This window comes from Phascolarctos cinereus, unplaced genomic scaffold (genome assembly GCF_003287225.1).
Source record: "Phascolarctos cinereus isolate Bilbo 61053 unplaced genomic scaffold, phaCin_HiC Scaffold_5;HRSCAF=322, whole genome shotgun sequence".
Lineage (NCBI taxonomy): Eukaryota > Metazoa > Chordata > Mammalia > Diprotodontia > Phascolarctidae > Phascolarctos > Phascolarctos cinereus.
The window spans coordinates 239,185,332-239,211,723 of NW_027555958.1; the positions used below are offsets into that span (position 1 = coordinate 239,185,332).

General features: G+C 39.8%; 1 protein-coding gene and 1 long non-coding RNA gene across 3 annotated transcripts in view; one reads left to right on the forward strand and one right to left on the reverse strand.

Moving 5' to 3' along the window:
• The window catches only part of TBC1D22B (TBC1 domain family member 22B), a 116,697-nt gene that overhangs the window by 38,622 nt on the left and 51,683 nt on the right, over positions 1–26,392 (reverse strand). For both annotated transcript variants that reach the window (XM_020999496.2, XM_078155394.1), the window contains 6 exons: positions 24,083–24,390; positions 22,357–22,536; positions 21,678–21,748; positions 16,964–17,092; positions 14,586–14,651; positions 3,286–3,400 (listed from right to left, as the gene is read on the reverse strand). In XM_020999496.2, coding sequence (XP_020855155.1) covers positions 3,286–3,400; positions 14,586–14,651; positions 16,964–17,092; positions 21,678–21,748; positions 22,357–22,536; positions 24,083–24,390 — 869 coding nt within the window. The remainder of the gene's footprint in view (positions 1–3,285; positions 3,401–14,585; positions 14,652–16,963; positions 17,093–21,677; positions 21,749–22,356; positions 22,537–24,082; positions 24,391–26,392) is intronic.
• Positions 15,620–18,798, forward strand: LOC144457595 (uncharacterized). The gene is made up of 3 exons (XR_013487045.1): positions 15,620–15,889; positions 17,054–17,216; positions 17,807–18,798. It is a non-coding gene; the product is annotated as an uncharacterized LOC144457595 (long non-coding RNA).

The window sequence follows — 26,392 nt, forward strand, 5'->3', positions numbered from 1 at the left end:
TCCATGGTGTAAGATCTTTCCAGTTTGCAGAACCACCCACGTTCAAGAAAACTAAGGCAAGAGTCAAGCACATTAAGTGACTATTCAAGATCTCAGAAGCAGGAAGTAACAGCCAAATGGGAACGCAGTTCCTCACTCCAAATTCAGTGCCCTTTTCACTACTGATTTGGGAGACTGCTGAGGCCTAAACAGAGGTTCTCAGAGCCTCTGGAAAGGGATTTTCCACTCAAGTGGAAGGTGGAAAGGAAGGAAACAAGCATTCATTAAGTGCCTACTATGTGCCAGGCACTGTGCTCTAAGCACTTTACAAATATTGTCTCGTTTGGTCCTTGTGGTTCTAACTGGTGAGGCTAATTTTCTGCTGCCTGGATGGGGTACACCACTTGACAGACCTCATCAACGACAGGCAGTCAGGTACAGCACACAGAATGCTAGTCTTGAAGTCAAGAAGACTTGCGCTTGAATCCCACCTCCAACATTTACTCTTTGTGACTTCTTTGGCAAGTTTCAACCTCTCTGAGCTTCAATTTCCTCATCTGTAAAATCAGGGCTAATCATACTTACACCTCATAGTATGGCTGTGGGGCTCAAATGATATGACAAATGTAAAGAATTTTGCAACTGCAAGTGGTATATTAATGCAAAGTACCACTGTCCTGAGTTGGTCATCCATATAAAGTAGATCAATTCTTGGTGACAGCTGGTTCTTTTCTACTTTCAAAGACTAGTTTAGCAAAGATTTATGGAAATAAGAGTCAGCTTTCACATGGCAGAAGCCAGGAATGCTTTGAGATACAGGATTTTATTGTAGTGATTCAGGATGAAGCAACTGCCACCAGAAATTACTGCAAGTACACAGAGTACATACAAATTTGAAACAGATGATATAGGGTCCTAGCAAAGAACATGAATAGCTAAGCAGCCTCAGCTGCTTATGCCAACAAGTTTAATAATGATGCTAAGCATTTAAACCAGCAATCAAACTTCAAATGGGGATTGAAAAATGCTGTAACACATGCTTAAGTCTGTCCTTAGAGTATTATTTCAAAAAACAATCATTACACTAAGAAGTGGGAAAGAGCTGTAAGAAGAAACCAAAAAATTCTGACAAACAGATAAATAATTCTACTGACATAAGAGCAACTCACATTTAGGTAGCACTTTATCACTTACAAGGCCATAGAGATAAGAGATGTCAAGTGACGTGCCCATAGTTACATGGCTTTTAAATGTCAGAACAGAATTTCAAACATCAGTCCCCTCTCATTCCAAGTTCATTATTTTCCCTATTACACCAAGCAGTCTCCCAATAAAACCCAAGCTATTCCACTTAACGGAATGTTTAAAAAAATCTTCCCAAGTTGTGTATATGAATGTAATGGAATACTATTGTGCTATAAGAAATGATGAGCAGGCAGACTCCAGAAAAACCTAGAAAGACTTATATGGTCTGATGCTGAGTGAAATGAGCAGGACTAGGAGAATGTTGTACACAGTAACAGCCACGTTGTGTGATGACTAACTTTGATAAACTTAGCCCTTCTCAGCAACGCAAGGACCTAAGATACCTCCAAAAGTCTCATGACGGAAAATGCTATCCACATCCAGAGAAAGAACTGTGGAGTTTGAATGCAGATTGAAGCATGCTATTTGCTCTTTTTTTCCCCTTCTCTTTTGTTTTGTTTCCTCTTTCTTGTGGTTCTTTCTATTGGTTCTATTTCTTCCTTACAACATGACTAATGTGAAAATATGTTTAATAGGAATGTATATGTAGAGCCTATATCAGACTGCACATCATCTTGGGGAGAGAGGTGGGGAAGGAGGGGGAGAAAAATGGAAAACTCAAAAACTTATGGAAGTGATTGTTGATAAATGAAAATAAATTAACAAAACAAAAAAATCTTCCCTCGTATCAAAGCATAAACTAATCTTTTACTTTAAAAAAACTCCCCCTAGCCTGGGATCATCTTGTATGTATGCCAGCAGGGTAGACACTGCCTCTCTCTCCACTCATCTCTTATACTCAGACAATATGACTATTTTCCAAAATTTAAAAAAGCCAACTACTTAACATAAAAATCCCTATCATTAATGATTAACCTTGAACAGTTTTCTCAAATCATTAAATCACAAAAATTCACTTGATCCACAAAATCCTCATTAACTTTATCAGTATGTATTAATACTCTCTCACACTGTTTACTTTGCTTTTGACTTAAGACTCCCAGGGGTAGGTCCCCTAAGAAATGTCATCTAGTCCAAGTCCTCAGATACAGAAGCGTCTTGCCTTGGGACACACAGTCAGTGAACACTACGGCCACAAAAAGAACCCAAATGTCCTGACTCCTCATCCAGTGTTGTTCTTGCAGCATGAGGCAAAGAGAACACAATTATCACACCACAGCCATTATACTCAAAGGAACAGAGTCCCAAGAAGACAGTCCTTCTAAAAGGTCAGAGAAAGGAGATACAGAAGCTAATCAAGTTCTTTTAAGCCTATTACCTGACTTCAGGACTAGAGCCCTGGACAGTCAGTCTTGTACTTTCAGGGCTGACCTCACTACCATGATGTTCTCCAATGTACTTGGGCTCCAGGCCTCAAGTTTTCCATCTCTCCTACTAGGGGAAACATATCATGCAGGGCCTATTTTGCTTCTAGAAATTGCCTATGAACTGAAGAGAATGCCTGAAGTACTTCCAGCAAAGAGAAAAACAGAAAAACGAAGACATGTCTGCAGCTTAAAACGGAAACAATCACAAGTGAAAAGTCTTTGCCCAAGACTTGTTCAAAAGTAATCCCAAAATAGCAGAATATAAACAGAGATCTCTTTGGTTAGTGTCAGAATTTTTTTTCATGTCCTGAAAAAGCAGGCTTCCTTAAGTGGGATCAGTACAGCTGTCCCAAGAAATCTCTCTCTCTCTTTTTTGTTTTTTTGTTTTGTTTTGTTTTGTTTTTTTTTGGCTAGGCCATGGGGTTAAGTGACTTGCCCAGGGTCACAAAGCTAGTGTCAAGTGTGTGAGGGCACATTTGAACTCAGGTCCTCCTGAATCCAGGGCCAGTGCTCTATCCACTGCGCCACCTAGCTGCCCCCCCCCGAAATTTCTTGCCACTCACATTAAAACAGATTTAGCTATGCAGTAAAACTGAATGGCAAGAAGCATTATTTGCTGTCAGTGACAGACAGAGATACTAATGACATCAGGGCTGGTACCTTAGAGAAGAACAAACAGAAAGAGTAAAAGAAAGAGGAAATGCTTGTTCCAGGTGGTGCTTGTGCATCTTACCCACATATTCTGAGAGGAAGACGACAAAGAATGGAGTGACCAAGTCATTAATTCCCTGCACGTAGCCACTGGCAGGGTGTCGGATGGCCCAAATGAACAGAATTCTTTCAAAGATCTAGGAAAAGAAGAGAAATGGTGGGGTTAAAGCCTAGCAGACCATCCCCTTCCATGTATCCCCCTATTAGTATGTTGCAGGGTTAGTGCGGAATTTTTTAAAACAACTCTTAGCACACCAATATACTCATGCTAGGAAGCCTAAGATGCTTACCTAATTCTCAATTACGTAGGTGTTTTTATCTCTTCCTCCTTAGATAATCTCTACAAGGTGGGAACAATAATTAACATGTCTATAGCCCTTGAAAGTTTATAAAGTACTTTCCTAAGGCTGCCAAGATTATCCCTATCTTGCAGATAAAGAAACTGAGGCTCAGAAAACTTCAGTGACTTCCGCACGGTCACATGGTACTGGAGCAGATTTCCTGACTCCAAGTCCACTGATTTTTCCATTAGAGGATAAAATTCAGATCAGTTCATTTTGCGACCTGGACAATGTCTGGAATGGGTAAATTACCCAATTACTCTCCTACCACTCTAAGACATGAGGACTGACTGCTTTTTAATTCAATTTCAATTCTGAGAAGAGATCAAAGAGTATTTGAGCTCTGTTTCTCAAAGATCATTTCTCTCTTTTTTGTGTATTAGGAGATAAAGGAAAAGAAGATCAGGAATGCCATGCTGTAAAAGAGGAAGGGGAACTAAAATAATAACAAATTCATATTTAACAACTTAACATGTACAAAGCACTTACTTACAACAACTCTGTGAAATAGGTACTGCAAGTATTATTCCTGTTTTACAAATGAGGAAATTGAAACAGAAGCTCAGAGATTTTTTCATGGCTACGCAATTAGTAAGCAGGTAGCCCAAATCAGCTATACACACAGGAAGCAATTTACAATCAAGGCAAAACAGAAGGTAATCTAGACATTATCTTGGGATGGGAAGTCATGTACATTACAGTCAATTGAATCCTTAAGTTGGGAATTTGAAGACAAAGATTGTAGTCAGGGCATCAATGAGAAAGGCTCTAAGGATAACAGAAACTCTGCAAGTGAAAAGAACCCAACTGGGCAAAGAGAAAGATGGTACTAATGTTCTGGAGCTCTCTTCTCTGCCCACTCCAGCCCAAGGTACTTCTCCTTCCCCTACACTCTCCAATTTCCAAAACAGTCCATCTACTTGTTCTTTGTTTCACTCTGATTCCTATGCTTTTGAGACCAGACAGACACATCCAGAGGCTGGATTAGGTAGGGACTCAGAAGACCTGAATTCTGGTCCTGGTTCTTCCACTGACCTATGATCATGTGTAAGTCCCTTCCCAAGGCTGGGCCTCAGTTTCTCATTGGTAAAATTAGGGGGTTGAACCAATGATCCAATGAACCATTCAGCAACTTGATTTCAAGTTGTATTCAAAGACTCCATATTTTACAAATCTAAGTGAGTCATAAAAGACAAAGGCAAACCAGAGGCAAATAACAGGTAAAGGAGGGCTCTGCAGCAGAATTACATGATAATCCTAATTCCAATTCTTTTCAAAAAAACATATATTTTATTTTCCAATTACAGGTAAAAACAATTTTTAACATTTTTTAAGCATAATTTTGAGTTCCAAATTCTCTCCCTCCTTCCCCCTAAACCTCTCACAATTAAGAAAGCAAGCAATTTGATATGGACTATAAATATGCCATCATGCAAAATATATTTCCATATTGGTCACATTGTGAAAAAAAACCCCACAGAACCGCCCCCCCCAAAAAAATTTAACCCCCAAAATAAAGAAAGTGAAAGATAGTATACTTCAATCTGCATTCAGACTCCATCAGTTCCTTCTCTGGAGGTGGAGAGCATTTTTCATCATGAGTCCTTTGGAACTGTCTGGGATCATTATGTTGCTGAGAAGAGCTAAGTCATTCACAATTGATCATCATACAATATTACTGTTACTGTGTACAATGCTCTCCTGGTTCTGCTCACTTTATTTTCAGTTCATGTAAGTCTTTCCAGCTTTTTCTGAAAGCATCCAGTTCATCATTTCTTATAGGTCAATAGTATTCCATTACAATCATATATCACAACTTGTTCAGCCATTCCCCCTTTGATGAGCATCCCCTCAATTTCCAATTCTTTGCCACCACAAAAAGAACTGCTATAAATATCTTTGTACAAATAGGTTCTTTTCATTTTTTCTTTTTTTATAAATCTGAGATACAGACTTAGTAGTGGTACTGCTGGGTTAAAGGGTATGCAGTTTTGTAGCCCTTTGGGTATAGTTTCTAACTGCTCTCCAGAACGGTTGGATCACTTTACAACTCCATCAACAATGCATTAGTGTCCCAATTTTCCCACATCATCTTCAACATTTATTATTTTCCTTTTCTGTCACATTAGCCAATCTGACAGGTATGAGGTGGTACTTCAGAGTTGTTTTAATTTTCACTGCTCTAATCAATAATGATTTGGAGGATTTTTTTCACATGACTATAGACAGCTTTGATTTCTTTGTCTAAAAACTGCCTGTTCACATTGACCAGTTATCCATTGGGGAATGACTTGTATTCTTATAAATATGACTCAATTCTCCATATATCTGAGAAATGAGGCCTTTGTCAGAAATATTTGCTGTAAAAAATTTTTCCTAGCTTTTCACTATCCTTCTAACTTCGGCTGCACTGGTTTTATTCATGTAAAACATTTTAACTTGACGTAATCAAAATTATCCATTTTACATGTCATAATGCTCTCAATCTCTTGTTTGGTCATAAATCCTTCCCTTCTCCATAGATCTGATAAGTAAACTATTCCATGCTCCTCTAATTTGCTTATGGTATCACCCTTTATGTCTAAATCATGTATCCATTTTGACCTTGTGTTAGTATATGGTGAGATGTTGATCTATACCTAGTTTCTGCCAATCTATTTGCTAGTTTTCCCAGCAGTTTTTGTCAAATAGTGAGTTATTGTCCCAAAAGTTTGGATCTTTGGGTTTATAAAATACTAGATTACTATGGTCATTTACTACTGTGTATTGTGTACCCAATCTATTCCACTGATCTACATATTTCCTAGCTAATACCAGATTGTTTTGATGATTACTGTTTTAAGACCTCATATGGCCAGGCCACTTCTCTTCACTTTTTTTTTTCATTCATTCCCTTTTATTCTTAACATTTTGTTCTTCTAGATGAATTTTATTATTTTTTTCTAGCTCTATAATTTTTCAGTTTGATAGGTATGGCACTGAATAAGTAAATTAATTTGGGTAGAAAAGACATTTTTATTATGTTGGCTTAGCCTACTCATGAGCAATTAATATTTTTCCTATTAATAACAATTCATGTCTTTCTAATTGACTTTGTATGAAAAGTGTTTTGTAATTGTGTTTATATAGTTCCTGAGTTTGTCTTGGCAGATGAACTCCCAAGTATTTTATAATGTCTACAATTATTTTAAATGGAATTTCTCTTTCTATCTCTTGCTGCTGGCCTTTCTTGTTAATATATGGAAATGCTGATGATTTATGTAGGTTTATTTTATATCTTGCAACTTTGATAAAGTTGTTAATTATTTCAACTAGTTTTTTAGTTGATTTTCTAGGATTCTCCAAGTATAATCTTGTATCATCTGCAGAGTGATAGTTTTCTTTCCTCATTGCCTATTCTAGTTCCTTCAATTCCTTTTTCCTTCTCTTATTGCTATAGCTAGTATTTCTAGTACAATATTGAATGATGATGGGGGCATTCTTGCTTTACCCCCGATCTTACTGGGAAAGATTCTAGCTTACTCTCATAAATAATGCTTGCTGATGGCTTTAGATAGTTACTACTTATCATTTTACGGAAAGCTCCACTTATTCCTATGCTTTCTGGTGTTTTTAATATGAATGACTGTTGTATTTTGTCAAAAGCTTTTTCTGCATCTATTGAAATAATTATATGATTTCTGTTGGTTTTGTTATTGATATGGTTAATTATACTGATTGTTTTCCTAATATTGAACCAGCCCTTCATTCTTGGTATAAATTGTACTTGCTCATCGTGTATGATCTTTGTGATATATTGCTATAATCTCCTTGCTAGTATTTTATTTAAAATTTCTGCACTAATATTCATTGGAGAAATTGATCTATAGTTTTCTTTCTCTGTTTTTACTCTTTCTGGTTTAGGTATCAGCACCATACTTGTGTCATAAAAGGAATTTGAAAGGAGTCCTTCTTTGCCTATTTTTCCACATAGTTTATATAGTATCGGAATTAATTGTTTTTTAAATATTTGGTGTAGAATTCACTTATGAATCCATCTGGTCCATGTGATTTTTTTCTTAGGGAGCTCATTCACGGCTTGCTCAATTTCTTTTTCTAAGATAGGATTATTTAAGTATTCTATTTCCTCTTCTGTTAATCTGGGCAATCTGTGTTTTTGAAAATATTCATCTATTTTATTTAGATTGTTAGATTTATTGGCACACAATTGGGCAAACAGTTCCTAATAATTGCTTTAATTTCATCTTCATTGGTGGTAGAGCATCTTCTCACAAGACTATAGATAATTTTGATTTCTTCATCTGAAAACTGTGTATTCACATCCTTTGACCATTTATCAATTGGGGAATGACTTGTATTCTTATAAACATAACTCAGTTCTCTATACATTTGAGAAATGAGGCCTTTATCAAAGAAACTTGCTGTAAATTTTTTTCAAAGTTATGATTACTGTGTATTTCCCTCCATCCTATGTTTCCTCTCTCTCTCTCTCTCTCTCTCTCTCTCTCTCTCTCTCTCTCTCTCTCTCTCTCTCTCTCTCCCCCCCCTTTCTCCTTTCACCCTGTCACTCTCATTTCTTTTTCCAATTTTTCCTCTTTCTCTTTTATTTGATTTTAAATATCCTTTTAGAGCTCTTCTAGGAATTTGGGGGGGGGGGACAAGACCAATTCACATTTTTCTCTGAGGCTTTGGATGTAGCTATTTTGACTCTGTTGTCTTCTGAGTTTCTTTTGATCTTCCCTGTCACCACAGTAATTTTCTATGGTCAGGTTCTTTCCTTGTTTTGTTTCCTCATTTTTCCAGCCTATTTTTTGACTTTTAGCAATATTAAGGTTGGGCTCTGCTCCCAGGATGGAGGAAGCACTGTCTCAAGCTTCACATTTTTTATGCTGCTGTTTTCAGAGCTAGTTTTGGGGAAGGGGGTTGTAAGTTTTCAGTTCTTCCAGGGTGGTATGATCTAAAGAGAGGTGTGGTCACTGCTCTCCTGGCTAGTGTTCTAGTCTGTGAGTGATAAGCTCTCTTTTCTGCCCTAGAACTGTGAACAAGGTCTCTGCTTCCCTGCAGCCACACACTCTAATGTGCTAGTGCTTCTCCTCACCCTGGAAAACAGGTATGGTCAATACAACAGAGTCCTGCACCCAGGGCCAACAAACGGTCCCCTGAAAATTCCTTCTGACCTAGTACTGGTATTGCTGAGTTAAAGGGTATGCACAGTTTTATAGCTCTTTGGGCATAGTTTCCAATTGTTCTCCGGAATGGCTGGATCAGTTTACAACTCTACCAACAGTGCCTTAGTGTTTCAATTTTCCCATATCCCCTCCAACATTTATTATTTTCCTTTTCTGTCATAATGGCCAACCTGACAGGTATGAGGTGGTACTTCAGAGTTGTTTTAATTTTCATTTCTCTAACCAACAATAATTCAGAGTATATTTTCATGTGACTACAGATAGCTTTGATTTCTTTTGATTTCTCTTACCATCTGTGGGCTGAGAGCTCAGGAAGCCTCCACCACCTACTGATGCCAATTTAGCTGCCCTATAATGTTTACTGGGGCATGGTCTGAGCTCCACTCGCACCCTAGTAAGACAGACCTTTCCTACCAACCTTCTAAGTTGTCTTGGGGAGGGAAACTGGTTCAACCTGTGCTTTTGTTGGTTCTACCACTCCAAAATTCATTTTGAGGCATTATTCTCAAATTGTTGGGAGGAGAATTTGAGATAGCTCAAGTGAGGGGCAGCTAGGTGGCGCAGTGGATAGAGCCCTGGCCCTTGAATCAGGAGGACCTGAGTTCAAATCCAGCCTCAGACCAAACACTTGACGCTTACTAGCTATGTGACTCTGGGCAAGTCACTTAACCCCAACTACCTCACAGGGGAAAAAAAAAAGATAGCTCAGGTGAGTTTCTGCCTTTATTCTATCATCTTCCTAATTCCAAACTCTTAATCTTGTGAGCATCAGTTATCAGAAAACACCTCGGGCATTTTCTATGATTGAAGTAGTATTCTCAGAACTCAGGTACAGAGAAGAAAATATTATCAAGAAGACAGATTAAAAGGAAGCTTTTATTTGACTTTTGGTCCTTCACTAAACAAAAACAAAAAAGCAGTTAATTACCCAGAGTAGGCAAGGAGGCTAGAGAATCTATAATGAGTTTCACAATCAGTGTCTCTGATAAGGGCCTCATTTCTAAAATACATAGAGAACTAAGTCAAATTTATAAGAATATAAGTCATTCCTCAATTGATAAATAGTCAAAGGGTACAAACAGGCAGTTTTCAGATGAAAATTAAAGCCATCTATAGTCACATGAAAAAATACTCTAAATCACTAGTGATTAGAGAAATGCAAATCAAAATAACTCTGAGGTACCACATCACACCTATTAGGTCGGCCAACATGACAAAACAGGAAAATGATAAATGTTGGAGAAGATGTGGGAAAATTGGAACACTAATGCATTGTGGGTAGAGTTGTAAAATGATACAACCATTTTGGAGAACAATTTGGAACTACACCCAAAGGGCTATAAAAATGTACATAGCCTTTGATCCAGCAATAGCACTTCTAGGACTGTATCCCAAAGAGATCATACAAATGGGAAAAGGACCCACATGTACAAAAATATTTATAGTAGCTCCTTCTGCGGTGGCAAAGAATTGGAAATTGAGGGCATGCCCAACAATTGGGGAATGGCTGAACAAGTTGTGGTATACGAATGTAATGGAATACTATCGTGCTATAAGAAATGATGAGCAGGCAGACTTCAGAAAAACCTGGAAAGACTTACATGAACTGATGCTGGGTGAAGTGAGCAGAACCAGGAGAATGTTGTACACAGTAACAGCCACATCATGTAATGACTAATGTTGATAGACTTAGCCCTTCTCAGCCATGCAAAGATCTAAGACATCTCCAAAAGTCTCATGATGGAAAATGCTATCCACATCCAAAGAGAGAACTATGGAGTCTGAATGCAGATCAAAGCATACTATTTGCTCTTTGTTTTTCTTCTGTTTTGTTTTGTTTCCTCTTTCTTGTGGTTCCTCCTCTTGGTTCTAATTCTTCCTTACAACATGACTAATGTGAAAATATGTTCACTAGGAATGTATATGTATAGCCTATATCAGATTGCATGCTGTCTTGGGGAGGGAGGTGGAGAAAAATGGAAAACTCAAAAGCTTATGGAAGTGACTGTTGATAAATCAAAATATATTAATTAAAAAAATAAAGGAAAAAATTTAGGAAAAAGAAAAAAGAAAAAGAGAATCTATAATGTAACGGGGTTCTTAACTTTTTTTTGTGTTATGAACCCCTCTGGCTGTCTGGAACTCTTTCTCAGAATAATCTTTTAAAATACATTTTAAAAAAGCACAAGATTACAAAGAAAACCAATTATATTGGATCATAGTTACCAAAATAACAATTTTTTCAAACAACAAGTTTATGTATCCCAAGTTAAGAACTCCTGGCTCTAGAGGCACCCTGAAAAATTTGTATTGGCAATGATCCACTATGAGTACAAAAGACTCCAGATTGAGAATTGATGGTTTCAGTGTACAGATTGAAGTATACTTTTATTTCCTCTATTTTTCTTGCTTTTTAGGGGGTGGGGGGAAGGGAGGCAACAAGGCTAATGTGGAAATATGTTTTGCATGACTTCATATGTATAATGGGTATTGTGTTTCTTGCCTTTTCAATGAGAGGGAGAGGGGATAGAAGGAGAAAGAGAACTTGGAAATGAAAATTTAAAAAAATTTCCTTTGAAGGGAACAAAAGATATCAATAAACATCTTTTTAAAAAGTTATTTGAATTGGCCCCTATATGTCAAAGACAGTGGAGTACAACATCCTGCTAGAAAGATGAGGCTGCTAAAATGTCTTGACTGTTAGCACTCCTACATCAAGGGCGAGTGAGCATCAACTGACCAGAAGGGCTATCGTGCCCAACTACTCTGTGTCCAGCGTTGCAGTCAGAGTTCTCTATTACTTGTAGTCCTACAGTGGCTTCTTTCACCCTCCAGATCAAACACAAACCTCTCATATGGGCCTCCTTGTGTTAAGCTCTCCCCCAGTGACTTTGACCCATCTTCCCCCAGACCTCACTGGGTCTTCCCTCTTCTTTTCAGCTTTATATAACTTCTTACTCACCCCCTCTAGCCGACACAAACTTGCCCACCCCACTTCTTCCACCTCCAAGCCTTTCCCTCATGGTAAATGTTTCAGTTAATCCAATTTATGTTTTGTTTGTTTTTTTTTTTTAATTTTGATTATTTATGTTGATTATTAATCCTGACATTTCTGTTAGGGAACAAACTCCACAAGGGCCATACACAATCTTGATGATGTTCTTTCGAGTGTAAATGAAGTACTGCACACCTTGTGAATCCTCAAACATTGGTTAACTGATTAAACAGTAAAGTACATATAAGACTATTGTAGGGAAACTGATGATGTCGTTGTTCTCTTTGTCTAACGAAGTCAGAACAAAGCAGCAATGGGTCAAAAGTGCAATCCTGGGGATTTAAACTAGATCCGAGAAAAATCCTGGGATAACAAAGGCCAAGAAACATGTTACTGTGGGAGATCACGAAATACTCATTACTGTAGGTCATTAACAATGTCTGGATTGGCGTGGCTGTCATTCTGCTTGTGAACAAGGGAATGGACCAGGTGACCTCTGAAAGTCCTTCCTGCTGTATACAAGCACTCTGTCCATTGCCCTCTGCACCAACAGAGACAAATGCCTAAAGCCTTTGGAGTTCATTGCTTCTGCACAGTATGCAGCACATGGTAAGTACTTAATAAATGCCTGCTAACTTATCTGCTTCCTCTCGGTGCTCTCCTACTGCAGCATACTAGAAGTTAAGAGAGAGTTGTTTGTGACTCTCTCTTTACATTCTGGTTTAGCTACCAAGAGAAGCCTTTAAAAATACTTAAATTCTTTCCCAAGTTCGAAGGAAGATGTGAACCGTGTGTTAAAGCACACGTGCACAGTTATATGTCTCTGAAGCATTAGATTTAATAGATGGTTGGAGCTGGACAGGATTTGAAAACCACCTAATCCTCCCCACTCCTTGATTTTACAGACAAGACAACTGAGGCCCAGAGATGACAAACGACTCGTCCACAATTATAAACTAACCAGGAGTGGAATTTGAATTTGAACCCAGGCTTCCTGGCTTCTCTTTTAGTGCTCTTTCCATCACATTATGGATTCTCTAACACATCTATCCCAAACACAGAGTGAAGAAGAAAGGGGTTGAATAACAGGGAGTTGAGCAGGGAAGCAAGCTGGGGAATCTGGAAAGCTTTCTGCTTCCTCTTGTATAATGTTATTGTTTTATTTAGAGTCTTGTGAATCCCTAGAACAAGAGACAGATGCATATTTATGTGGGCTTTCAGCCTGATGCAATAAAAAGAACATCAGGCCCTCTGGCCACAGAACCACAGGGGAGTCACTAAGAAGGGTAAGAGACCTTGGAGGCCTCCAGGACCTGGAACTGGTCGAGACCATTTGAAGACTTCCAGAGGGAAGGTGCCCACTGGCTCTCATTACACTTGGGTTGGCCAATTTTTCCATACACTGAGCCTCATTTTGAGTCTCTGCAGTGCCGTCCCCCTCAGTGCTGCTAGTTCTGCCCGAAGGGGCCCAACAAGACAAGCCCAAATCCTCTTCCACATAACCCTTCAAATATCTGAAAGTTGCTATTATGTTTTCCCCAAAATCTTCTCTTCTCCAGGGTAAGCCCTCTCAGTTCCAGTCCCCTCACCATCCTGTTTAACTTCTTTTGAATTCATTCACAGCCTTCCTAAACCGTAATACCTCAAACTGAATATAACACCTTAGCTGTGGCAGGACCAGGACGAAGTATGGTGGAACCTTCACTGCTTTGCCCATGGGCATCTCTGACTGCTGCCTAGGAGAGCATGCCACATGGTTGGCTGACATATGGTTAACTCATTCTGAGCTGGCAGTCCACTAAAACCCTACCATATGCACTATTTTCTAGCCACATCTTTCCCCATCCTGCACTTGTTTTGTTGAACATAAGAACAAAATTTTACATTTATTCCTATTATATAACATTATTAGATAAAACCCAATTTTTTTTAAACCTATCAAGACCTTTCTGGATCCTGACATCTACTGTATTAAATTATCCCTCTCAGCTTCATGTCACCTGCAAATCTGAGAGCATGGCTTCACCCAAGTCATGGAAAGAAATAGTAAGCAGTAGTCTGTCATGCACAGACTTCTGATACCCTCCAATAGAGATACCCATCTAAGCTGACAGCAAGTCATCAATCAGCTGGACCTTTGGAGTCTAGCCATTCAACTAATTCCAAATACTGCAGATCTGAGATCTGCTGCATGTGTCTCCACAAAATACAGCACAAGAGATTTTGTCAAATGTTTTTCTAAAATAATAAGAATCTATATCTACAACATTCCCCTGATTTTCCAGTCTAGTTACCTTGTCAAAAAAAGAAATAAGGTTAGTATAACATAACACATTCATGAAGCCATATTAGCTTTTAGCAATTAATGCTCCCCTCTCTATTCACAAACCATCCTTTTTAAACTGCTGTGGAATTTTGTTACAGAAATACAAATCAAACTCACCTGCCTATAGTTTGTAGATTCCACTCTCTTCCTGAAGAAAAGGGTCCAAAGATCTGAGTTCTAATCCTAACCCTGCTTCTATCTTTGTAAACCTGGGTAAGTCATTCAACCTCTTTAAGACTGAGTTTCCTTACCTGTCCAATGGGAATCTTTGCTTCACTTAAGTTATAGATTAAATGACAGATGAATTGAAATGTATGAAGCAGTATATGAATGTAAGGCATTACCACCTGTAACTATATAATCTGCTGCAAGAGAAAGAGATCTTAAGAGCACAAAGGAAGAAGGGCAACAGAAGCTTATTATGAAGTACAACAGTGGGAGAGTGCCCGAATAATAAAGTGCATGCCTCACCTCTTGGACAAGTGGCTGCTGGAACAACGGAATGAGAGGATTCGTCCTTGGAATGTCAATGTGTATCTGAAAAAGAAGAGTGGTGTCCAATTAGGCCCATGGCCAAAGACAATCACCAGTCTACACTTGTGAGAGTTATTTTAGGACTTGAACACAAGGGGCTGATTACAAGCTAGTGCATAGGAATGACATTTCCTTTCTGTAGGAGCTCAGAAAATTCCTGCTCCAGCTGATCAACGTGAAAAAAAGCTGAGTATGCCCATTTGTTTCCCCCAGAGTGCACACATAAGCTGAATTTACAGGGTAACAACTGGTTGAAAAGTGAAATAAAGAACGGATTGAACAGTATTAGTCACAACACCCACACAAAATCAACTGCTCTTCCTGTTGGCCAGTCTTTCCAACGTGTTACTGAGATGTCTCATGTTGGGAGCTCACTAACCAACGCAGAGGCAGCATGTACCAGAAAGATGCACTTTTCATGTCTTTTTCAGAATCCTACTCAGGAGAAACACCCACAGCTCCCATGATTCAAGAGGTCCGCCAGCTGCAGCTGTGGCCCTGACAGGGGACCCAGAAGGAGCCTGTCTGCTTGTCAGTGCAGCAGCAGGACGTGGAGACAGAACATGTGGAACTTCTGTGAAACAAATGCCACCTTCAATTCCCAGGGGTGGAAGCACTTTGGCTTGTTGACTTCAGGGAAGGGAAACCTTTGAGAGTCCTCTGAGATGAGAGCATAAGAGGCGTCCCCATGCGGAGTCTAACAAACAAAGGCATCAGAAGCACTAAAAGAGGACAACAACAATTCAGAAAATAATTCAACCAACATCTATTCGATGCCTGTTGTATGCAGAGCCCTGTGCTAGGCTATCCAAAAGTGTAAACTCTTTAAGGGGGACGAGATAGGCATAAAAAGAACTATCATACAAAAGAAGACATCACTAGTACACAGGAAGGGTGCAGAGTGTTGAGATGTGGAAGGAAGGAAGGAACCACAAACGGAAACCAACGCACTTAAATTTAAGGTATAGCTCCTCCCTCTTGTCTCCCTCCATCTCTCTCTACAGCTATGATCACGACTAACTCCTCTAACTCACTTCTGATGCCAAGCCTCTTCAGTGAATGATAGCTAGAGCAAAAGTCAACGGCAGCTGTGGGCAAGCAGATACGAATGTTGAACAGGGCTTTAGTCAATTGGTCTCCAGCAAAAGGCAATGAGAGCCTGAACAAGAGTGATGGTTGTACAAGTAGAGAGAAGGGGAAAGATGTGAAAGCAGAAATGACAAGACCCGATGACTGACTGGGTACGTGGGGTGAGGGAAAACGAGGAGGTGAGGATGGCACTGAAGTTGCAAACCTGGGTGATGGAAGGAGGGTGGCACCCATCTAGGGATAGGGAAGTTTAGAAGAGGGGTGAGTTTTGGGGAAAAGATAATGGAATGGAAACAGCAATGAAGATAAAAACTCATCCACACCTGCTCATCCTGGGTGACTCACTTTGCTCTAACCAAAATGAAAAGGAGAGAGGTAGAGCTCTTTTCCAATGGTGACTGCTGTGAGATTCAGGGCTGTATCTGTGAAGTGATCAGGGGTAGGGAGCTGTTATTCTGAAGGGGGAAGGGGAAAGGAGAGGGAAATTTTCCCAACAGTACCTGCTGGCTGGTAGAGGACAGGTTATAATTGTCCGGAGAGGGTCATACTTGGCTCAGAAGGGAGAAGGTGGGGAATTGCACTTCCAACTGTTGAGAAAAATTTCCCTCCTCATCTCTACCTCCTGTCTTCCCTTCAAGCTAAAGTCTATCTTCTGCAAGATGTCCTTCCTAGTCCTCCTTAATCTTAGTGCTTGCCCTCTGGGACTACTCACAATTAATCCTTTTATAGTTTATTGGTACATAGTTGTTTGCATGTATTGTCCCACTAGGCTGTGACCTCCTTGAGAGCAAAGACTTTCCTTCCCTTCCCTACTTCTTCCTTCTCCTTCTCCCTTTCTTTTCCTCTCCTCCAAAGGAGGGAGGGGTAAGAAAAGGGGAGTGTTGGGGGATAAGAATAGGAAAGTTTGTGTTGCAGAGATGCCCCAAAACAGCCTATGAGGGATGGGGGGAGGAGCAGAATGTAATCCATTTTCCATCCTCTGACTGGCTGATTATAGAGTCCTTGGGGTCAGGCCATTGCCCCCACTTTAGAGAATAATGCTTTATTCAGCTAGAATGTATGACACTGAAAGAAGGAAAGGTCATAGTACTGCAATATTTTCAACCATGGGTACGCCAAGAGACTGATGACCTAGGGATCTGGGAACCCTTTGATTATCCCCTGGAAACTGGGGCACATGGTACATTAGGGAGAGAAGAGGAAGACTCAGCAAATAGCAAATATACCTGTCGATAGGTATCCTGGTGGTGTTCTTCATTTCTGGAGTCATAATACTGCTCAATGAAACCAAAGTACTCCTCCCGCTTCCGCTGTAGTGTCATCTTCCTCCTCTCAGTGTTGGCCGGGAGGTATCCCTACAGACAGAAGCCCAGGTCAGAGGTGAACAGGCACTGGTCATATGGAGCCACAACTTTATTTCAGCCTTGCTATTGTACTAGAAACTGTGAAAGGAAAGGAGGAAAGGCTTCCAAAAGGATGGTGAGTTTCTGGTTTTGGTTTTTTTAGTTTTTAGTCTCCCAGTTTTTTCCTTCCCATTCAATGAAATCCAAGGGTAATCAGATTAAACAGTGCTAACCTCCATAGAATATTGATTACCATGTCTCTAGGACTGAGCTCAGTCTGTAGTGCTGGGAACTACTCCAAGGCTTAGTTCGCTGGCACAACAGGGCACTGAATGTGGGTCAGAGAAGAGAGTTTGAACTTTAAGCTAGGGGCCTCCCAAAGTCTATATAACTAGACTTTGGAGACATATGCCTATTCCCCATATGTTACTAAGCAACATTAGTCCAGTGAGATTCAAAGTGACTATTGCCTATTTCCCATTCTGCTCAACCACCTGTCAGAATTATAAGCCTAGAAAGCTGAATGGAATGCATGATATGGTAGCTGCAACACACAAAGCCAGACCTTCAGATGGGCCTCCACTGGGCCCAGCCTCCCTTCTGGCCACAGCACCTGCTCTCTCCGTCCTGCCCCTGGCTTAGAGCTCACTCTCAGCACTGATCCGCTGCACTACTGTCATCTTCTTTAATTAAATCCACTTTGTGTATTTTTCAAATTTACCACAGGTGGCAAAGGCAATGGATCAAATCATTTCAGGAATGTGAACAGAAGATAAGCAAGAGGGAAAATGGGCTACCTCAAGTCCTCTTGTCTTTGTTTTCTAAGTCAATTATGTTACATTTCATGACAGGTTCCTTTAGGGCAAGTGCTATGTCTGAATTCTCTAGCACAGTCCCTTGAACAAAATCAATTTTCAATAAATACTGAACAAATGAATGTATGGATGAACACTGAGCAAATGAATGAATGGATAAATGGATTGTGCACGGTCAGAAAGTCTGTGCAAAAGTCTATGATGCCTGAGAGGAAACTCAATAAATGTCAACTTCAAATGAAGACTCATTTATAAGACTTTTCAAAATTACAAAATACTTCTAAATCGTTTTTATTATTCTTACTTTTAAAAAGAGGATGAGGGGAAAAGAAGTTAGAAAAACAGAGGGAAAGGCCCAATATACACCAAAATATTTTTAGCAGCACTTTTTGTAGTAGCAAAGAACTGGAAAGAATGTAGAAGTCCATCAAAGATGGAACAGTTAAAAAAAAAACCCTGGGTTACACGAATGTAATAGAATGTTACCGCACTATAAGAAATGATAAACACAAAGTATTCAAGAGAGGTATCTGAACTGATGCAGAGTGAAATAAGAAGAAACAAAAAAACCACATGCACAACGACTACAACAATGTAATTGGAAAGAACCATCACCACAGGATTCCAGTGACTAAGCCTGGCACCACAGAGGACATTTATGAGACACATCTCCTCTCATCTCTGCAGAAGTGTGCCCTGTGCAGGCGAAACACAGGATTAACTGTTGCACTTGATTGTGTTGGTTAGCTTTGATAAATTTGCTAAATTGATTTTTCCCCCCTTTAAAAAATCTGTTATAAAGGATGGCCCTCAAGATGGGGAGAAGGGGAAGGATACATTGGGAAATGAAAATGACATTTTTAAAAAAATCAATAAAAAGGGAAAAAGAAAAAAAGTTAGAAATTTGCCTAAAGTCTATAAATGACTAATGTTGTCTAAAATAATTACTCGGATTACTTTCTCAGGGATGAGCCTGTTCAGCTCTACACTTCCCTCACGTAAATTTGAGCAAGAGTTTATTCATGTAAAAGTAGGTACACCCTAATAGTTAAAGAATACGAATAGATTATTTTCAAAAAAATGCAAGTCACCAACCATAAGAATGTTCCAAATCACTAATAAGAGAAATGTAAACTAAAACTATTCTGAGGTTCTATCTCATACCCATCAGATTAACAAAGGTTAACAAAAGACAAAAATGACAATTGTTGGAGGGGCTATAGGAGGACAGGCACACCAAAGCACTGCTCGGGAGACTATGAATTGGTCAGATGGTTCTGGAAAGCAATCTGGAAGTCATTAAAACTACCAGTCACACACCCACCAATTATGGGTGTTTCCCAAGGCTCTATCATGAATCCTCTCCTCTCCTCACTTTACACCAAAGGCTCTTAATCTGGGATCCATGGAATTGTTTTTTAAGAATATTTTGAAAACTGTATATCAATATAATTGGTTTTCTTGGTAATCTTATGTATTTTACTTTATGTGCTTAAGAACATTATTCTGAGAAGGTGTTTATAGGCTTGTCCATGACACAAAAAAAGTTAAGAACATCTGCTCTATAGAACCAGGAGAAGACTGTACATAGAAACAGCAATATTATAAAGATAATTCACTGTGAAAGACCTAGCTACTCTGATAAATACAACAATCTATGACAATTCCAAAATATTCACAACGAAAAATGTGATCCACTTCCAAGAAAACTGATGAATTCCGAGTGCAGACTGAAGCATATTTAAGAAGGAAGGAAGGAAGCTCTACTCTATATTGTCTTATTTGGTGATCTCATCAATTTTCATGGGTTTGATTATCATCTCTATGCAGATGACTCCCAGATCTCTCTATAAACACTAACCTTTCTCCAACTGACTCTTGGACATCTTGAACCAGATGTCCTGTAGACATCTCAAACTTAACATGCTCAAAATAGAGCTATTACTTTTTCCCCAAACCCTTGCCTCTTCCAAACATTCCTGATTATTGTCACTGGCACCACCATTCTCCCGGTCATCCAGACTCCCACCTTAGTGTCATTCTCCAGTGCTCGTGAGCACTCACCCCACACATCCAAACTGTCGACAAGTCTTTCATTTCTACCTTCATCACATTCTTCCTGTATTTCCCCTTCTCTCCATTCACACAGCCACCAGCCTGGCACAAGCCCTGGTCACCTTGCATCTGCACTATCACATTAGGCTTTTGGTTAGTAGCCTACCTCAAGTCTACACCTCCGTTCTAATCCACCCTGATGAACTCAACTGCCAAAGTTATTCTCCTAGAAGGCAGATCTTACCATGTTACTATCCCCTCCCCTCCAAATAAATTCCAGTAACTCCTTATTACCTCCAGGTAAACCCAGGCCAATTACCTGCAGGATCAAATATAAAATTCTTATCTGGTCCCTTCCTATCTTTCCAGTCCCTTACATATTACTCCATTCTATGATCTGGTGACACAGACCTCCTTACTGTTCCTTTCATATGATGATCTAACTCCCTAATTCCATGCATTTATACTGGCTGTACTCCATACTCACATTCCTCAACTCTCACTACCTGGCTTCCAACAAGCTTTTCCTTCTCCCATCCTAGTGTCTTCTGTCTGAGATTACTTCCCATTTACACTGAACATATCTTGAATATACATAATTATCTGATTGCTCTCTCCTCAATTAGGAAGCGAACTATATACTCGGCACTTTGCACAGTGCCAGGCAACATAGTTGAGTGATTAACAAATGCTTTATTGTCTGAATGACAAAGATTATGACTATGCAAATCTTTGGACCCAGCTAGAGTTCAACTAGGCATAGACTCCAAAGGGTCAAAGACAGAGCGAATGGACTAATATGTTACTTTTTGTTATAGCAAAAACCTGTAGGCACAGTGTGTATCCACTGATCAGAGAAGAGTTCAACAAATCATGGTATGTGAATGTAATGTAATACCATCATGCTTTAAGAAATAATGAAAGGGATGGATTCAGATAAACCTGGGGAGATCTGTATGTATGAAATGACAGAGTGAAGTGAGCAGAACCAGGAGGACAACTTAGATCATTAGATTATAAGTTGCTTAAAGGTAAGGACTGTCTTTTGCCTCTTTTTATATTCTTAGCACTTAGCATACCTCCTGGCTCACAGTAAGTGCTTAATAAATGTTTACTAAATGAATGAATGAACTTTCACAGTAATCACAGTAATGTAAAGTAAAACAACTGTGGAAGACTTCCAAACTCTGATCAGTGCAGTGATCGGTCATGACTTCAGAAGGCTGATGAAACAGGCTTCCGGTCTGGTGACAGGGGTGAGGGAGCAGAGGGTTCAGAAACAGCCGATATGTTGATCTGTTTCACTGTCTACACGTTTTGCTATAAGGCAAAGGTTTCTAATAGGATAGGGAGAGGAATGAGTTAAGAGAAAGGAACATAAACAGGGCAATTTTGTTACTATACTGTGAAATTTAAAAACACTTGTGTAAAACAAACTGTATATAACAGAAGTTCACAGTTTCATGTGCAATCCTCTTTTGTTCCTCCTATACTAAAATATCACTTGCTGATGACTGTTAAGTACACATAAAAATTATTAAAATCAGGTACATACTTTTCTGCAAATAAATTTCTAAGGACAGACAATGAGGAGGTATGGTCCCACATGTGTAAACACCCAGTAGGTTCAGTGGACCCAACAGAATAAGATAAATGTGCCTAATCATTGTCTAATCAGACGAAAAGGATTACTTGGGGCTCAGAAACCTTCCGGGAGCACAACTCACCGACAGGAGCCTCCACGTGACAGGTCGAACCTCTCTGGGAACTCCTGGCCAGCTACATTTCCTCAGTTCATCTGCAAACAGATAACAGCCTCAGTGTATAATATTTTTCCCATAAAGTGTCTTTTACCAACATTCAAGCAATGATGCCAAACATCTAACCGCTGCCTAGAGTAAAGTTGTCACCCTCCACTGGCTCTTGATGTGGCACAGGGAATAGCACAAATCGATAACCTTGCACAATAAAGAGCTATAGGTTACGATCCTATGGTGCCAACCTATCTGCTAAGCATTCTGCCTGAGAGAGAAAAATAAAAATCCATTCACAGATTGAGCCAGTAACAGGACCTCCAGAAAGACTTGCCTCTGAAGCAAGTCGGACATGACAAGTCTCTGAACCGTGGCGCTCCAGGTAAGAAGACACAGAACCCTGACTCATCTAAATGGTCCTCTTAAAAGCCCTTAATTTAACTTAATATCAAGTCTCCACAAATAGAATTTTATTAAGACACTAAAAATTAAAAGGAGACCAGATAAAGAATAAACTAAGGAAGTCTGAAAACAATTGCTCTTTCCTTGTCTTCCTTTGACTTTTCTAGCTTTTCTAATAAAAGGCTTACTACAGAGGCACAGAGGTATTAAATTAGCAAAACGACCCACTCATGGTACAGCAATAACTCACCTAGGTCTGTATTGTGGCTAGAGAGAAGCTGCCGGAATTTCTCTAAGCGTGTTTTCTCTCGGACAGTCATTGGGGGAGCACCAGAAGCATTCTGGTCTGAGATTCGGGCAACAAGGGGGATGATGGGTCGGAGTGGAAGTGACTGCTGTTTATGAAGAGGGTTCCGTAAGCATGTGTCGCCTGGGAACATTTTTAAAGAGAAATTTAGGCAGTTTTGTAAAGTAGCTCAGTACCCTTCGCTTTACTTAGCCCAGTAACCCCCAAGAACTTTTTTTTTTCTCATTCCAAAGAGAAGAAACCCGAGTTTATAGCACCTACCCTCAACCTTATGATTAACTCACTGCACAGACTCTAAGGTCACAACTCTCTAACCTAAGATGATCTTCTCTCATACTAATTTTAGTTTCCCTATACTGGAGCTAAGAGAGATTAAGTGACTTGTCCAAGGTCACAGAGGTCAGAGGCAGAATCCAAATCCAAGTCCTCTAAGGTGCCGGTGTTCTTTTCACTGTATCATGTTGCCTCCTTGTAGCATTTCTTTATAAAATGTAACCCCAGAGCTCAGCTTCAACCTTTGACACATTTTAGGTAGAAACAAAATTAGAAGTTGCTAATGAGATAGGAGAACCTGTGTTTCTGTGTATCCAACAGAGGCTTAGCAAAGGAAATGTGGGACTGATTATTCCTCCTCATATCTGCCTCTAAAGGTCCTCAGAAGGGGCTCACTCAGATCCTCAGGCATCATAGATGAGCATAAGCGGCAATTATAAGAGGCCGGTTATCTTTCAAAGCAGTATTGAAAAAACCAGGAGTTTTAATGAAGGATGTCTTCCTAATGCTTCTGATTGCCACAAGGCACTTTCCACAGCCTCTTGTAGTGGCAACAATGTTGCTTACTAATCACTCCACAGAGTTCTCAGTATTAAAGCCCTAGCAACCAGAAGTACAAAGTAACTCATTGGGGCATGACTCAGAGGACTGAGGAGTCACCTCTGAATCACTCTCCTGGCTTGCTATGAAGGTCTCCCAAGCTAGTTCAGTATTCATGAATTAAGAACTGTACAGAAATCTTGCTTAAAATAAAAATGTTATCTAAGAAGTTTAGCCATGACATACTTTTGCCATTGAGACACCTTTCCCTTGGCCTATGGATAAGTGACTCAAGTAATCACAAAACCTCTAAAAGCAACACTAAATATGGAGGATGGGCACCAAAAAAGTATAATGGAGGATAAAGGATTGGGCCAGATTCTTAAAAAGAAAGAAAGGCCTGATCACTCTTTGTTCCCTACTCCACCCTCAATGAACATACTTGGGGCTACCAGGGAAATGTCTCTAGAAAAAAATCTGTTTCATAATACCTTGGACACAGAAAAGAGGTCAAATTTGTGCCAATAGCTCTTTGCAAGTGTTAAAGTCTATGCAAAGGAACCAGAGATCTGCACAAAACACTTTAAAGTCCCTAGCTGAGTACACTTGACAAACTGTAAAGTGGTTTGAAGCAACCAAATTTAAGGAACCCTGGGCCTTACCATAAAAAGAGAAGGGGTGAAATACAAAGGAGTGGTTGACAGAATGTTACCAACAAGGAGGACCACTCCTTGGAATTATGTATTCAGCCATCACATTATAGTAGATCTGAGTGAATAAACACTGAAAGACGGTTTTTTTTCCCCCACTAAGATAAGCTCTGCTCAGGGGGTTCATATTATCCAGATAGGCTTACCAGAATTTCTAGACAGCTGGGCATCACTGCTGGACTTGATGACTTTAAAATTAGCTGTTATATCAGCTGCCATAGATTGGGATCGCTCTGGCTTCACCCGTAACTTGCTGTGGTTCTCTAGGACTTGGGCTGCAGTTGCCAAAGCAACCTTAGAGTTCAGAGTTTGGAAAGAGGATGTGGAAAAGTCCTCATCCTCATCATCTCCAATGTCCCAAGCATCACTGGTATTTCGGGCAAACTCATGAAAACTGGAGGCTTTTTTATTCTTCAAGGGTACTGCATTGACTTTTGAGTGTTCTTTAATGAAGCTACCAAAAAAAAAAAAAGGAGAAATCATTATCACAGAAAAATTAAGCACTTGTGACACTCAAACTGGTCCCATACAACTAAAACCCTCTTGCTTGCTTTTCTCTAAAGCAACTGTATATCCAATGTTAAGAAATGTTAAGGGGTCCCCTGAACTTGTCTTTTTGAGTTGTCATATTTTCCAGAAAGCCTGGATCCAGAGCAGACCTGTACAACTAGGCAATAGTAGGGGCCAAAATTAAAACAGGCTAAACTTCTTCGGGCTGCAGACAGGCTTTTAGAGGCTCACTTTCCAAGTAAAGGTATAATGAATGATTAAACTATTTTGCAAACAAACCATTATTTAAAGAAGGAAAACTTCAATTAATATCAATTAATTATACTTATTACTTAAGATTTTTATCTACCATGAAATCACATTAATGTTAAAAAAAATTACTTTGCTACACTCACTTTGTCCCTGTTCAATGCCAGTAGTGATCAAAAACATAGCAAAAAGACACAACTCTCAGTCCTCTCAGACTACAGACAGACTGACAATGACTAGCTGCTGCGGGTCACGTGACAAACAGGAGCGTGCACAGTGGCAACCTACCTGCCAAGTTACATGATGTGCACACTAATGACAAGTAGAAGGCCGGTTAAGCAGGGCATGGACAAAGCACTTGTTATGTCTTTACTTTCTTTGACATTCTCTACATTTTACAGGGCCACCTGCAATCCTTTGGTGGGCCATATGCTGTATAGGCCTGGTCCAGAGTGTACAGGAGGCTCAGAACGTGTCAAGGATGAAGCCCCTGACCCCACCCCTCACCCCCTCCATCCCCGAGCTGAGATAATTTGTTGTCCACATCCCAAACTGGACTTCTGTGTGTCCTTGGCTTGACTCAGGAGCCAGTCAACCTGCACTAGGCTGAGAAACTGTGCAGCTGGGACCCTTGTAGATAAGCAGACCATCCTATCTTCATGGTCTAGCAGTTCGCAAGGGAATAGAATGTTGCTTTTACCATCAATTTGCTCCTCCCTTTCAGGAGGGGTTTTGTCCTTTTCTCACCTTTACTGTACCTTTCCCCCTCCCAAGATATGCCCATTTAGGTGGAGATTTGTGTTTTCTCCTCCTTTGTCCTACTGTCATACATATGCAAACTTCTGTATGGACTGTGAACTCTCTGGGCTTCACATGTATGTTAATTTCTCTTGTAATAAACCTAGTTTTCACGTAACTTTTGTGAAGTTGTGATTGCATATTGACACCAGTAACCAGGGTGTAACTTGGGTCCAATTTACTCCTTAGGTAGGTGATCTTTCTTCCACAACAAGTTAAATCCATTCACTATCCCAAGAAGTGGAAAGAGCCTGAAATTTAAGAATTTATCTAAATATCAGGAATCCTAATTATGCCACTGGACAGGAGGACCATGGAAGGAAGGAATGAAGCATTTATTAAGCCTATACAATGTTCCAGGCAGTGTGCCAACAGCTTTACAAATATTATTTCATTTGATCCTCAACAATCCTAGGAGGTAGGTGCTGTTATTATATCATTTTACAGTTGAGGAAACTGAGGCAGACAGAGGTTAAGTGATTTGCCCAGAGGCACAAACACAGCTAAGTGTCTGAAGCTGTGTTTGACCTCAGGTCTTCCTAACTCCAGGCCCAGCACTCTATCTATTGAACAACCTAGCTACCTCTCTCATGAGAGAGATTTATACTAGCCAAAAGTAACCTCCGCTGGAAAAGAGGTTCATCAAAAAACAGGTCACTTAAACATCCCTAACTTAGCATACAGAACTGAACCAGCCCATTGATGAGGAGAATTTTCCTCAGCCTCTCCTAGCTTAGCTTTAAACCCACTTGAGGGTCTAGAGCAGCAGTGGGGACCCTGTGGCCTTGAGGCCACATGTGGCCCTCTATGTCCTCAAGTGTGGCCCTTTGACTGAATCCAAATTTTACAGAACAATCCCTTAATAAAAGAGTTTGTGTAAAACTTGGACTTAGTCAAAA